Source organism: Haematobia irritans, chromosome 5, assembly GCF_050003625.1.
Source record: "Haematobia irritans isolate KBUSLIRL chromosome 5, ASM5000362v1, whole genome shotgun sequence".
In the NCBI taxonomy this organism is placed as follows: Eukaryota; Metazoa; Arthropoda; class Insecta; order Diptera; family Muscidae; genus Haematobia; species Haematobia irritans.
This window is the reverse complement of record NC_134401.1, coordinates 145420293-145436796: the sequence shown is the minus strand read 5'-3', so window position 1 is coordinate 145436796 and position 16504 is coordinate 145420293. Positions and strand designations below refer to the sequence as shown.

The window sequence follows — 16504 nt, the reverse complement described above, 5'->3', positions numbered from 1 at the left end:
ACCGGTGAAAACCTTTGTTCTGGGATTGAACTCGTGACCCCTTGTATGCAAAGCGGTCTTGCTACTTTGGTGGCTATGTCTGTAGTTCTGTCCTTCGATTTGAAAGTAACTTGATTTGGATTTTCTTATCACCTATCACCCTTACCACTGGAGAGGCAGTCTTCTTCTCTTAGAAACTTTCGATGAGAATAAGATTATATCCTTTTGGACCAGTGAGAGGGGGTTTCCCTCTCAAATAAATTTTTGTATGCTTTTATTTTTCTGAAATAAGTTGTAGAGTCAGTCAATCAGTAGTGGCCGAAGTCGCAACAATCCATGATCGTATACCTTAGGTGGCCCTAATCGCCGAGTGTGACATTCTGGTAGAATGGGACCTTAAAACAGGTACCAGAGGGAAATAACTCTTAAACTGGTGGATCCCATGAATTCGTCCAAACCGTAGCCGATTGAATTGTCCCAGTAATAAAACAAAAACCTCAAAGTTCTCCATATGAGAAAAACATGACTCCATGTCCAATATCATCCCAGCAAAAAAAATTTTTGGAAGTTGTTCTAAAGCCATAACTTTAAAATAACTTTCAAAAAATGTTCTAGAGATGTTCTTTATTTTCAATGCATAGAATGTTATTTTAATTAATTTTTTTTTAAACGCTATTTTCATATTTTTTTAAAGGGAAATTTTACGTTTTTTTTAATACGTTAAAGACACGAGTAAATTTAAATGTTGTCTAATTTTTTTTTATAAATTATTGATTTTGCAAAATATCACAGACTTTTCTAATTCACATCCAAAACACTCAATTCGGATCACACCATAAGAAGTGATGCAAATTAAGTGCAACGGCTGTTGAAATGCTGGAAATCCGTCCGATGACAAGCCCAGTTGAATTCGTAGCTTCTGGGCCAATTTTGCACCACTTCCGGATCCAAAAAGAACATTTTCATTACTTTTTTGGAGACGCCTTTTTTTTGCTGGACCATTGCTGACCATTGAAAAGAATAAAAACAAGTGAGAAAAGTCTAAAGTCGACGGACGGGGCCGACTATATTATACCCTGCACCACTTTGTTGATCCACATTTTCGATACCATATCAAATCCGTCGTATGGGTTTTTATTCCCATATATTTACATATATCTAAATTTGATTCGATCTGGACTAAATTTGTTAGACTTCTACAAAATCTTTTGACTTTAAATTTAAGTCGGCTAATGCCCTGGGGTGGAACACAATAAAATAATAAAAACAAGTATATACGGCCACAAGTTCAGCCAAGCTGAATCTTATGTACCCTCCACCATGGGTTGCATAGAAACTTGTACTACAGACTGTCATTCACAATCGAATTACTTCGGTTGCGATAACACTTGCCGATGGCAAGGTATTTTAAAACTTCTTAACGTCGTGTTCTTAATTGTAAATTAGTCCATACGGGGAAAATATATATAAAACAAGTAAGGAAAGTCTAAAATCGGGCGGGGCCGACTATATTATACCCTGCACCACTTTGTAGATCTAAATTTCCGATACCATATCACATCCGTTAAATGTGTTGGGGGCTATATATAAAGGTTTATCCAAAATACATACATTTATGTTAAATATCACTCGATCTGGACAGAATTTGATAGACTTCTACAAAATCTATAGACTCAAAATTTAAGTCGGCTAATGCACTAGGGTGGAACACAATGTTAGTAAAAAAATATGGGAAACATTTAAATCTGAAGCAATTTTAAGGAAACTTCGCAAGAGTTTATTTATGATTTAAAGCTCGATATATATGTACTAGAAGTTTAGGAAAATTAGAGTCATTTTTACAACTTTTCGACTAACAGTGGCGATTTTACAAGGAAAATGTTGGTATTTTGACCATTTTTGTCGAAATCAGGAAAACATATATATATGGGAGCTATATCTAAATCTGAACCGATTTCAACCAAATTGGGCACGCATAGCTACAATGCTAATTCTACTCCCTGTGCAAAATTTCAACTAAATCGGAGTAAAAAATTGGCCTCTGTGGTCATATGAATGTAAATCGGGCGAAAGCTATATATGGGAGCTATATATAAATCTGAACCGATTTCAATCAAATTTGGCACGCATAGCTACAATGCTAAATCTACTCTCTGTGCAAAATTCCAACCAAATTGGGCCAAAACTCTGGCTATTAGAACCATATTAGTCCATATCGGGCGAAAGATATATATGGGAGCTATATCTAAATCTGAACCGATTTCACTCAAATTTTGCACACTTAACTGCACTACTAATTGTACTCTGAGTGCAAAATTTCAAACAAATTGGGCCAAAACTCTGGCTTCTAGGACCATATTAGTCCATATCGGGCGAAAGATATATATGGGAGCTATATCTAAATCTGAATCGATTTCAACCAAATTTGGCACGCATAGCTACAATGCTAAATCTACTCCCTGTGCAAAATTTCAACCAAATTGGGCCAAAACTCTGGCTTTTTCGACCATATTAGTCCATATCGGGCGAAAGATATATATGGGAGCTATATCTAAATCTGAACCGATTTCTTCCAAAATCAATAGGGTTCTATTCTGACCCAAATTAGGAACATGTGCTAAATTTGAAGGCGATTGGACTTAAATTGCGACCTAGACTTTGATCACAAAAATGTGTTCACAGACAGACGGACGGACGGACAGACGGACATGGTTATATAGACTCAGGGACCCACCCTGAGCATTATTGCCAAAGACACCATGTGTCTATCTCGTCTCCTTCTGGGTGTTACAAACATATGCACTAACTTATAATACCCTGTTCCACAGTGTGGCGCAGGGTATAAAAAGGCCGATTAAATACGTAAATAATTCAGTTTGACAAAATTTTCTATAGCAATAAAATTTGACAAAATTTTCTATAGAACTAACATTTTTGACAAAATTTTTTATAGCAATAAAATTTAACAAAATTTTGTATAGTAATAAAATTTTTACAAAATTTTGTATAGAAATAAAATTTTGGTAGATTATTTTGGGTGATCGGCTATATATAACTATAGACCGATATGGACCAATTTTGGCATGGTTGTTAGCGCCCACATACTAGCGCAATGTACCAAATTTTACCACGTACCAAATTTCAATCGGGTTGGATGAATTTTGCTCCTCCAATAGCTCCGGAGGTCAAATCTAGGAATTGGTTTAAATGGGATTTATATATAATTAAGAACGGTATGGACCAATTTTTGCATGGTTGTTAGAGACCATATACTAACACCACGTACCAAATTTCAACCGGATCGGGTGAATTTTGATCTTCCAAATGGCTCCGGAGGTCAAATCTGGTGATCGGTTTATATTGGAGCTACATATAATTATAGACCGATATGGACCAATTCCTGCATGGTTGTCAAATCTGGGGATCGGTTTATAGGGCTATATATAATTATGGACCGATGTGAACCAAAGTTTGCATGGTTGTTAGAGACCATATACTAACACCATGTACCAAATTTCAGCCGGATCGGATGAAATTTGCTTCTCTTAGAGGCTCTGCAAGCCAAATCTGGGGATCGGTTTATATGGGGGCTATATATGATTATGGACCCATGTGGACCAATTTTTGCATAGTCGTTTGAGATCATATACTTACACCATGTATCAAATTTCAGCCAGATCGGATGAAATTTGCTTCTCTTAGAGGCTCTGCAAGCCAAATCTGGGGATCGCTTAATATGGGGCTGTATATGGTTATGGACCGATGTGGACCAATTTTTGCATGTTTATTAAAGACCATATACTAACACCATGTAACAAATTTCAGCCAGATCAGATGAAATTTGCTTCTCTTAGAGGTTCCGCAAGCCAAATTTTATATAGGGGCTATATATGGTTATGGACCGATGTGGACCAATTTTTGCATGTTTATTAAAGACCATATACTAACACCATGTACCAAATTTCAGCCGGATCGGATGAAATTTGCTTCTCTTAGAGGATACGCAAGCCAAATCTGGGTATCGGTTTATATGGGGGCTATATATAATTATGGACAGATTTGGACCAATTTTTGCATGGTTGTGAAAGACCATATAGTAACATCATGTAGCAAATTTCAGCCGGATCGGATGAAATATGCTCCTCGAGACGTCACTCCTGATATCTGCTATAACGGGTCGCTGCCTGATAGGCGATTTTGCAAAAACTATTGGCGCGACTATAATGACTATTGTATGAGCTGTCATGATGCGGAGGAAAAAGAATCAATTAAACACCTCTTGTGTGAGTGTCCTGCATTTTGTGTAAATCGCAAGCAACTTTTAGGAGCATATAGCTTACGATTACTGGCGGATCTGGAAAACGTTAACTTAAGCAGTCTGCTAATGTTTTTGGAACAATCTGGTTGGTTCAGCGAAGAAAAATAATCGAGAAGGTTCAGCGGTTAAAACTAGAAGTGCCCATATGTAATAGGTACTTTTAGTTAATGTGGTATCACAATGGACTGAATAGTCTAAGTGAGCCTGAATCTTAATCGGGCTGCCACTTTAACCTAACCTAACCATAATAAGTGAAAAATAATAATTTTGTCTAATAAATTTTCTTGAATTTGTCGAAAATTATTTACTTATTTTTGTGAAATCGGCTTGACATCTGCGTTTCTAATACAGTTTCGTTAAAATTTTCTAAAATTAAATTAATTTTTCTTTGCTGGTGGGTTCACTGTTTTTTCAGTGTATTTATATCATTATAGAAACTTGCTAAACTAACTTTATCATATACAACCTAAAAACACATACTGTACTAGGAATTTTGGGTATTGGTCATTACATTCCTTAAAAGTTATATGTAATTGAATCTTGATGACAAAACAAAAGAGTGGTGCGATGACCGTAACTCTTTCTACTGCATGTAGGTCATTAAATTTTATGATTTTAATTTTAAAATTGAAAAATTGAAAATCATAAAATTTCTCTCTCATATATATATATGGGCAATTAGTTTTTCATTTTCTTCATTTGCCATTTCTTTTTTGTTTGTCTCATACCTGTGTATTTTCTGTTGTTGTGGCATTGCATGATGCTGTCGTCGTATTGGACTTTTGATTTACATCAACAAAATTCTGGGATGAGGTTGACAGGGATGATGACAGAGATGAAGATTCTGAAATTGAATCCGATGAAGACATCATTAAATGTGGTTGCTGTTTATGTGCAGATTGTTGTTGTTGCTGCTGCTGCTGCTGCTGTTGCGATGGTGAGGAGGTTGCAGGGGAAGAGAGTTGATGTTCCGGTGACATGCACATGGGTTCAACAGTTGATGATGATGATGCTGAAGCGGCTCCTGCTAATGCTGGAGATGGGGAGGCTTGTTGCTGTTGTTTATTATTATTATTGTTGATGTTGTTGTGAGTCATTTTATAGAATTGTTGCTCTTGTTTTTGTTGTTGAGAGTTAGTGGTTGGGTTGTTGCTGTTGCAGTTGTTATTATTGTTGCCATGGTTTAGAATTGAATTATTATTGGAAGAATTTATTTGTTGATGAGAATGATTGTAATTAGTTGTGAATTTATTTGTTGTAGCTGTTGTCGTTGTGGTTGCAGCACCATTATTATTTATGACATTTAAATCATTTTGCTTATGATGCTGATGCTGATTTTGTTGCTGTTGTAGCATTGTGGCCAAGGAAGTGGTTGTTGCTGTTACACCATTTGAATTTGATGTTGGACTATGGATGTTGTTGATGATATTTGGATTGTGGTTGTTGATTTTATTGCCAGCACTGCCATTGCTGTTACTACTGCCAGAATTCGTTGTATGTTGTTGCTGCTGTTGTTGTTGTTGATGATGATTCAACATATTAACATCTCCTCCAATCGTAGAGGATGTCATATTCGATTGAGTACACATTACCGAGGAAGATGATGATGAAGAAGTTCCTGTGGTTTGTTGATGTTGATTATGAGACTGATGATTATTATTGCCAGTGGTCACACCACCACCTCCTCCACTACTACTGCTATGATCCATTGCTGTAATGGTTGTCTTAGCTATTTGGAAACGTTGCTGCTGCTGTTGTTGTTGTTGCTGTAATGATGTATTGTTGAGGCTATTGTATCGTTGTAGACTTTGATTATTTAGACCACCAGTCGTTGTAGCATTAGCATGGTTGTTATTGCTATTGCTGTTGACTTGCAATTGATTGAAATTAGCTTGATTTGCTGTATGCATTTGCTGTTGTTGCTGTTGCTGCATTAGTAAATTATTCCTTGTCGTATTCATCAATTGCTGATGATTAGCTGTTGTAGAGTTGCCAATATTGTTAGTGTAATGATGATTACGATATTGCTGTGACTGCTGCTGGTGTTGTTGTTCGTTGTGAGGCGGTATAATTTGAAATTTAATGGCAGATTCTTGGGTCAATTGTTGAGTCGTGACATGATGTCCATGACCATGATGATGAGATGACTGCTGCTGCTGCGGATAATGAGAGTTGGATGTATCCATGGAATTACTGGTATCACGTATGGCTCTTTTGTCCAACCAACGAGAATAAAGCTAAAAAGAGAAAACAAAAAATGACAAATTTTTCCATAGAAATAATATATTGACAAAATTTTCTAGAGAAATAACATTTTCTGAAATTTTTATATAGAAATAAAATTTTGACAAAATAAAGAATAAAAATTTTGACAAAATTTTCTATAAACATAACATATTGACAAAATTTTCTATAGAATTAACAAAATTGATAAAATTTTCTATTGAAGTAAAAAAAATTGAAAACATTTTCTATTGAAATAAATCAATTGAAAAAATTTCCTACAGAAATAAAATTTTGACAAAATTTTCTATAGAAACAAATTTTTGTCAACATTTTCTATAGACATAACATTTTCACAAAAATTTTCTATAGAAATAAAATTTTGACAAAATTTTCTATAGCAATAAAATTTTATATAGAACTAAAATTTTTACAAAATTTTCTGTAGAACTAAAATTTTGACAAAATTTTCTACAGAAATAAAATTTTGACAAAATTTTCTACAGAAATAAAATTTTAACAAAATTTTCTATAGAAATATTCTGACAAAATTTTTTTTAGAAATAAAATTTTGACAAAATTTTCTATAGCAATAAAATTTTAACAAAATTGTCTATAGAAATATAATGATTTCTATAGAAATAAACCATGTTCCTTAATCTATATCAGTCCATAAATCTCGAAAAATAATTTTATAATTGGAAATAAAATTTGGACAACATTTTTTATAGAAATAAAATTTTGACAACATTTTCTAGTGAAATAACATTTTGGCATAATTTTCTAGAGAAATAAAAATTATGATAAAATTTTCTATAGAAATAAAAATTTGACAAAATTTTCTATAGAAATAAATGTTTGACATAATTTTCTAGAGAAATAAAATTTTGACAAAATTTTCTACAGAAATAAAATTTTGACATAATTTTCTAGAGAAATAAAATTTTGACAAAATTTTCTACAGAAATAAAATTTTGACAAAAATTTCTATAGAATATAATTTTGGCAAAATTTGCTATAGATAGACAATTTTGTCAAAATTGTCTATAAAAATAAAATGTTGACAAAATTTTCTATAGAAATAAAATTTGGACAACATTTTTTATAGAAATAAAATGTTGACAAAATTTTCTAGAGAAATAAAATTTTGGCCAATTTTCTAGAGAAATAAAATTTTTGACAAAATTTTCTATAGAAATAAAATTTTGACATAATTTTCTAGAGAAATAAAATTTTGATAAAATTTTCTACAGAAATAAAATTTTGACATAATTTTCTAGAGAAATAAAATTTTGAAAAAATTTTCTACAGAAATAAAATTTTGACAAAATTTTCTCTAGAAATAAAAATAAAAAAATTCTCTCTTTGACAACCTTTTCTATAGAAATAAAATTTTAACAAAATTTTCTATAGAAATAAAATTTTGACAAAATTTTCTATAGAAATAAAATTCTAACAAAATAAAATTTTGACAAAATTTTGTATAGAAATAAAATTTTAACAAAATTTTCTATAGAAATAAAATTTTGACAAAATTTTCTATAGAAATAAAATTCTAACAAAATAAAATTTTGACAAAATTTTGTATAGAAATAAAATTTTAACAAAATTTTCTATAGAAATTTGGACAAAACTTTCTGTAGAAATAAAATCTTGAAAAAACTTTCTATGGAAATAAAATCTTGAAAAAAATTTCTATAGAAATACAATTTTGGCAAAAATTTCTATAGAAATATAATTTGGCAAAATTTTCTATAGAAATAAAATTTTGACAAAATTGTATTTTTATAGACAATTGTCGATAAAAATAAAATTTTGACAAAACTTTCTATAGAAATAAAATTTGGACAACATTTTTTATAGAAATAAAATTTTGACAACATTTTCTAGAGAAATAAAATTTTGGCAAAATTTTCTCGAGAAATAAAATTTTTATAAAATTTTCTATAGAAATAAAATTTTTATAAAATTTTCTATAGAAATAAAATTTTGACAAAATTTTCTATAGAAATAAAATCTTGAAATAAAATTCTATAGAAATAAAATTTTGACATAATTTTCTACTGAAATAAAATTTTGACATAATTTTCTAGAGAAATAAAATTTTGACATAGTTTTCTGGAGAAATAAAATTTTGACAAAATTTTCTACAGAAATCAAATTTTGTTTAGTTTTGTTAGTTGACCTTTGGAATTTTACAATTTTCGGATTATTCGTTTGGCTTGAGGTCATGGACTAATGAAACATGCTGGTGTTATTGTTTTTCATTACTTTTTTTATTGAAATGTTGCTGTTCTCGGATATTTCGATACACCATCGGTGATCATCTTCAGTGAGATATTATATTTTATAAAGTTATGGACTTTCTCCTTACAGTTAGACATGAGCTTTGTAAGGAGAAAGTCCATAACTTTGTAAAATATAATATCTCGCTGAAGATGATCACCGATGGTGTATCGAAATATTCGAGAACAGCAACATTTCAATAAAAAAAGTAATGAAAAACAACAATGCCAGCATTTTTCATTAGTCCATGACCTCAAGCCAAACGAATAATCCCGAAATAAAATTTTGACAAAATTTTCTAGAGAAATAAAATTTTCAAAAAAAAAATCTCTCTTTGACAACATTTTCTATAGAACTAAAATTTTGACAAAATTTTCTATAGAAATAAAATTTTAACAAAATTTTCTATAGAAATAAAATTTTGACAAAATTTTCAATAGAAATAAAATTTTGACAAAATTTTCTATAGAAATACAATTTTTACACACATTTTCTATAGAAATAAAATTTTCTACAGAAATAAAACTTTGGAAAAATTTTATATATAGCCCCCATGTAAACCGATCCCCAGATTTGACCTCCGGAGCCTCTTGGAGGAACAAATTTCACCCGATCCGGTTGAAATATGGTACGTTGTGTTGATATAAAGCATCTAATATCCACGCAAAAATTGGTCCAAATCGGTCCATAATTATATATAGCCCCCATATAAACCGATCAACAAATTTGACCTCCGAAGCCTCTTGGAGGAACAAATTTCATCCGATCCGATTGAAATTCGGAACGTGGTGTTTAAATATGGCCTCTAACGTCCACGCAAAAATTGGTCCAAATCGGTCCATAATTATATATAGCTCCCATGTAAACCGATCCCCAGACGGATCCTCTTGGAGGAACAAATTTCATCCGATTCGTTTGAAATTTTGTATGTTGTGTTAGTATATGGCCTCTAACGCCCATGCAAAAATTGGTTCAAATCGGTTCATAATTGTATATAGCCTCCATATAAATCGACCCCCATATTCCACTTCAGTCTCTCTAATTACCACGCAACAGTAGATATACCGATCAAGAACTGAATTATATATGTATTTTATCGGCCTTTAGTTTTGTCTAATATATACCCCGTATGGACCAACATACAATTTAGAAGACGATGTTAAGAAGTTTTGGGATACCTTGCCATCGGTTAGTATTACCACAACCCAAATAATTCGGTTGTGGATTACAGTCTTTAGTATAACTTTCTACGAAATCCATGGTGGAGGGTACATAAGATTCGGCCTGGCCGAATTTACGGCCATATATACTTGTTTGACTTCTTTTAGACATTGGTTCGTTTCCCCAAAGACGCATAGTGGGATATTTCTCGAACGGGGACTCTTATTCGATAAGAAGATGATATCTTCCATGACGAAACTACTCCGAAACTACTTAATTTTCCACTTAAGCCTAATAATTTTCAAAACTACAAGCCATTCGCCACATTTACAGCAAAGTACCCATCTTTCGATCGTCTGCGTATTAGATGAGGACTTAAAGCCATTAGTTATTAAAATGTATTATGGCAGAGAATATTAAATATTGCACTTATCGAAAGACAAGCGAGTGTATTGTACCTTAGTTTAAATTATTGGATTTATTTCAATATAATTAAATTTAATTTAATTCAAGATTAAAAAAAAACTAAATTGAATTGCTTTAGTTTAATTTAATTAAAATGTTCAATCTCTAATATATCAGTTTATATGGATGTAATAAATTCTCAATCTTACCTTAGGTCCCACAACAACATTAGGTGTGGTATTGGCATTTCCAAACCCATCGGCTGCATTAGATGCAGGCAGTCGTTTTTCTGTCGAGGATTTAATTAAACTAGGCCTACGCATAACTGGATGGGTGCAGGTTTTACCATCAGCACAAGAGGCATCGCCACAACCACAATCCAGTTGTTTGACTAAAGCTGCTTGGCGTGATAGACGTTGTTTCTCCATAAGTTGGCAAACAATTGATTCGACAGTTTCAGCAGTCTGTCAGAAGAATATACCATAGATGAAATATATTAATATAAATAAAAATTACATAATTAAAATAAAAATACATAAATAAATACATATATTTATTAAATAATTAAAATGGAATTTTGAACAAAAAAAAAAAAAATAAAATACTTACCGATATTTCAATATCGTTTCCGGAATCTGAATCATCGTCCGATGTTACTGTTGATACTAAAGAAAAACAAAACAAAAAATTAAATATTACAAAAAATAAATAAATATAGAGGCGTCAAAAATGTTTTAATAAATTGTTTAATCAAGTATATTTTATATTTCCAATTAATTCTAATTTGTATTTCTAATTACTATAATTTTCGTGATTGAAGTAATTAAAACAAGTATATACGGCCGTAAGTTCGGCCAGGCCGAAGCTTATGTACCCTCCATCATGGATTGCGTAGAAACATCTTCTAAACACTGCCATCCACAATCGAATTACTTAATTTGCGGTAACGCTTGCCGATGGCAACGTATCTTAAAACCTCGTAACACTGTCTTCTAAATTGTATGTAAATCCATACGTGGAATATATAAAATCAAAAAAGATCGATTAAATACGTCTATAATTCAGTTTGACAAAATTGTCTATAGACATAAAATTTTGACAAAATTTTCTATAGAAATAAAATTTTAACAAAAGTTTCTATATAAAAAATTTTTTTTTAATTTTTTTATAGAAATAAAATTTTGACAAAATTTTCTTTAGAAATAAAATTTTGACAAAATTGTCTACACAAATAAAATTTTAACAAAATTTTCCATAGAAATAAAATTTTAACAAAATTTTCTATAGAAATAAAATTTTAACAAAATTTTCTATAGAAATAAATTTTTGACAAAATTTTCTATAGAAATAAAATTTTAACAAAATTTTCTATAGAAATAAAATTTTGACAAAATTTTCTATAGAAATAAAATTTTGACAAAATGTTCTATAAAAATAAAATTTTGACAAAATTTTCTATAGAAATAAAATTTTGGTAGATTATTTTTGGCTCGAGTGGCAACCATGATTATGAACCGATATGGACCAATTTTTGTGTGATTGGAGATCGGCTATATATAACTATAGACCGATAAGGACCAATTTTGGTATGGTTGTTAGCGGCTATATACTAACACCACGTTCCACATTTGAACCGGATCGGATGAAATTTGCTCCTCCAAGACGCTCCGGAGGTCAAATCTGGAGAACGGTTTATATGGGGGCTATATATATTTATGGACCGATGGACCAATTTTTGCATGGTTAGAGACTAGATACTAACACCATGTATAAAATTTCAGCAAGATCGGGTGAAATTTGCTTCTCTTTGAGGCTCCGTAAGCCAAATCTGGGGATCGGTTTATATGGGGGCTATATATAATTATAGACCGATGTGGACCAATTTTTGCATGGTTATTAGAGACCATATACCAACACCATGTACCAAATTTCAACAAGATCGGGTGAAATTTGCTTCTCTTTGAGGCTCCGCAAGCCAAATCTGGGGATCAGTTTATATGGGGGCTATATATAATTATGGACCGATGTGGACCAATTTTTGCATGGTTGTTAGAGACCAGATACTAACACCATGTACCAAATTTCAGCCGGATCGGATGAAATAGGCTTCTGTTAGAGGCTCCACAAGCCAAATCTGAGGGTCCCTTTATATGGAACCGATATGGCCCATTTGCAATACCATCCGACCTACATCAATAACAACTATTTGTGCCAAGTTTCAAGTCGATAGTTTGTTTCGTTCGGAAGATAGCGTGATTTCAACAGACGGACGGACGGACGGACGGACATGCTTAGATCGACTCAGAATTTCACCACGACCCAGAATATATATACTTTATGGGGTCTTAGAGCAATATTTCGATGTGTTACAAACGGAATGACAAAGTTAATATACCCCCATCCTATGGTGGAGGGTATAAAAACAATTATCAACTAATTTTGTGAATGAATTAGATTTAATTAATTATATCAAATTTAAATTAATGTTAGTTTAAATTTTTTAATTTATTTGCAATTCCTTAGAATTTATTAAAAATAAATTTATGGAGATTAAATTATTTGTTTCATTAATTATTATTATTATTCAATATAATTTATTATACAATAAATAAATTAATTTTATTCAGTTTTATTTGAATTTATCGACCTCTTTTCAGTTATAGTAACATTAATTATTTATTTATTTTTGTTTTATGTTTTTTTGTAATCTAAAAATTGATTTACTTACACATTGGTTTCAATTGACTAACAAGCTCCTCCTTTGTCCATTCTTTTTTGTCACCCCACAAACTGATACTTGGTGCTATAACAGCCATTTTATTATCATCCGGATATGGAACATTCAAATAATGAACCAAAACAATATCAGGATTCTGAAATTTTTGAAAAATTGGAAAATTTTAAAAAATAACTCAATGTACCATTTAATATGGATGGGTGTATTACCTGTAATAACCAATAACATCTGCGATGAAATGTGGGCAATATGGCAGAATGTACATAACAACCATAGATGCACTGGAATAGAATGTGGGAAGAGAAAAAAAACAAGAAAACTTTATTATTTCTAATACGAAAACAAAGCCATAAAAAAGTTGTAAAATTAGAACAAGTAAACAATATTGGAATTATTGGAAGTTCAATATGTTGCAACCGAAGCTTATATATCCAGCATAGTTTTAGTGAAGTTTTAGGCTCTGCTGCAGAAAATCTTGAATATACTTAAGGACAGATAAACAAAATTAAAACATATTCCTCATCCCTAACGTATTTTTTTAAATTTTACAAATTAAAAAATTTTTTTAAATTTTACAAATTAAAAAAAATTTTTTTAAATTTTTTTAATTTGGTATAAAAATTAATTCTTCACTTAGCCTTTGTCCCCTTATTTAGTGAGTTTGAAATGCAATTTTACAAATTAAAAAAAATTTTTTTTAATTTTTTTAATTTGGTATAAAAATTGATTCTTCACTTCGCCTTTGTCCCCTTATTTAGTGAGTTTGAAATGCAATATATTTTTCTGTTTTTTGTTTTTATCCCATTAAGTAGTAGAACTCCTTCTACATTTTAAAATATCAATAAATTTTATTAAAATTACAAAGTTTTTACGATGAATAACAACTGTAGGCAAAAATTGATATTGAACTAAAGACCCAAACGAAAACAAGTCAAAGTTGCCATAAAAATAAGAGTAATATCCTCCAAAAAGCATAAGCCTGTCAAATGTTACAAGAAGGCCAACAATGATTGCCAAAAATATAAAAAAAAACCCTTTTTCACATTTCCAAAAGGGGGCTGGCTAGAAGTTCAAGATGAGAAAACCAGTGAAAATATCACCAGCAACAAAAAAAAAAACGCCAACTGACTGAAATGATAAATTTTTATTTGGAGATATACCGCTGTTTTGTAATCTAATTCATATACATTATTGAGTAAGGACGAAAAATGAAAACGACAAAAAAAGAGGTGGAAGTTAAGATTTCATAAAATAAAAAAAAATAAAAAAACATTTAAGTATATGAGCCAGAAATATGAAAATAAGGGTGTAATGATGAATTTTAGAAAATAATATTTTCCATGAAATTATATAGAAAATAAAATTGATGATTAGAAAATGTGCAGTAACCATGAAAGTGTAGGATTATATTAAAAAATTTTAACTAAAATATTTTAGTAATTGCCCCATGATGCAAATTAATAATATATCTAATAAATTTTCATATTTTGGAAGAAAAAATTATAAACAACAAATTATGCTATGTGAAGTTCTAAAGAGATATAAATTGAGTAAAATGTACTTATTTGGGAAATATATGAACTAACTTAATTTTTTTTCTCTCCCTTCCATTTAATCCTAAAAAAATAGTGATCAATTTCATAATAGTTTTTTATTATTTTATACAAAAATTTCTATAGAAATAAAATTTTGAAAAAATCTTCTATAGACATAATTTTGATAAAATTTTCAATAGAAATAAAATTTTGACAAAATTTTCTATAGAAAAAAAAATTCACAAACATTTTCTATAGAAATAAAATTTTGACAAAATTTTCTATAGAAATTTTGAAAAAATTTCCTATAGAAATAAAATTTTCACAAAAATTTTCTATACAAATAAAATTTTGACAAAATTTACTATTGAAATAAAATTTTGAGAAAATTTTCTATAGAAATAAAATTTTGACAAAATTTTCTATAGAAATAAAATTTTGACAAAATTTTCTATAGAAATAAAATTTTGACAACATTTTCAATAGAAATAAAATTTGGACAAAATTTTCAAGAGAAATAAAATTTTGACAAAATTTTCTATTGAAATAAAATTTTGACAAAAATTTTTCTATAGAAATAAAATTTTGACAACATTTTCTATAGAAATAAAATCTTGACAAAATGTGCTATAGAAATAAAATTTTGAAAAAATTTTCTATAGAAATAAAATGTTGACAAAAATTTTTCTATGGAAATAAAATTTTGAAAAAATTTTCTATAGAAATAAAATGTTGACAAAATTTTCTATAGAAATAAAATTTTGACAAAATTTTCTATAGAAATAAAATTTTGACAAATTTTCTATAGAAATAAAATTTATACAAAATTTTCTATAGAAATACAATTTTGACACAATTTTCTATAGAAATAAAATTTTGAGAAAATTTTGTGTAGAAATACAATTTTGATAAAATTTTCTGTAGAAACAAAATTTTGACAAAATTTTCTATAGAAATAAAATTTTGACAAAATGTTCTATAGAAATAAAAATTTTACACCATTTTCTATAGAAATCAAATTTTGACAAATTTTCTATAGAAATACAATTTTGACAAAATTTTCTAGAGAAATATAATTTTTACAAAATTTTACATAGAAATAAAATTTCGACAAAGTTTTCTAAAATAAAATGAAATGAAATAAAATTTTGACAAAATTTTCTATAGAAATACAATTTTGTCAAAATTTTCCATAGAAATAAAATTTTGACAAAATTTTCTATAGGCATAAAATTTTGACAAATTTTCTATAGAAATAAAATTTTGACAAAGGTTTCTAAAGAAATAAAATTTTGACAAAATTTTCTTAGAAATAAAATTTTGACAAAATTTTCTATAGAAATAAAAATTTGACAAAATTTTCTATAGAAATAAAATTTTTACACCATTTTCTATAGAAATATAATTTTTACAAAATTTAACATAGAAATAAAATTTTGACAAAATTTTCTATAGAAATAAAATTTTGAGAAAATTTTCTATAGAAATAAAATTTCGACAAAGTTTTCTAAAGAAATAAAGTTTTGACAAAATTTTTTAAAGAAATTCAATTTTGACAAAATTTTCTATAAAAATAAAATTTTGACACAATTTTCTATAGAAATACAATTTTGAGAAAATTTTCTATTGAAATAAAATTTTATCAAAATTTTCTATAGAAATAAAATTTTGACAAAAATCTCTATAGAAATAAAGTTTTGACAAAATTTTCTATAGAAATAAAATTTTGACAAAGGTTTCTAAAGAAATTCAATTTTGACAAAATTTTCTATAGAAATAAAATTTTTCACAAATTTTCTAAAGAAATAAAATTTTTCGAAAAAATTTCTATAGAAATAAAATTTTTACACCATTTTCTAT

At 29.2% G+C, this 16504-nt stretch overlaps 1 protein-coding gene across 4 annotated transcripts in view; it reads right to left on the bottom strand.

The window, feature by feature from the left end:
* The window catches only part of Camta (Calmodulin-binding transcription activator), a 283055-nt gene that overhangs the window by 22673 nt on the left and 243878 nt on the right, over positions 1–16504 (bottom strand). For all 4 annotated transcript variants that reach the window (XM_075309042.1, XM_075309043.1, XM_075309044.1 and 1 more), the window contains 5 exons: positions 13319–13390; positions 13101–13245; positions 10982–11037; positions 10582–10836; positions 5026–6534 (listed from right to left, as the gene is read on the bottom strand). In XM_075309042.1, coding sequence (XP_075165157.1) covers positions 5026–6534; positions 10582–10836; positions 10982–11037; positions 13101–13245; positions 13319–13390 — 2037 coding nt within the window. The remainder of the gene's footprint in view (positions 1–5025; positions 6535–10581; positions 10837–10981; positions 11038–13100; positions 13246–13318; positions 13391–16504) is intronic.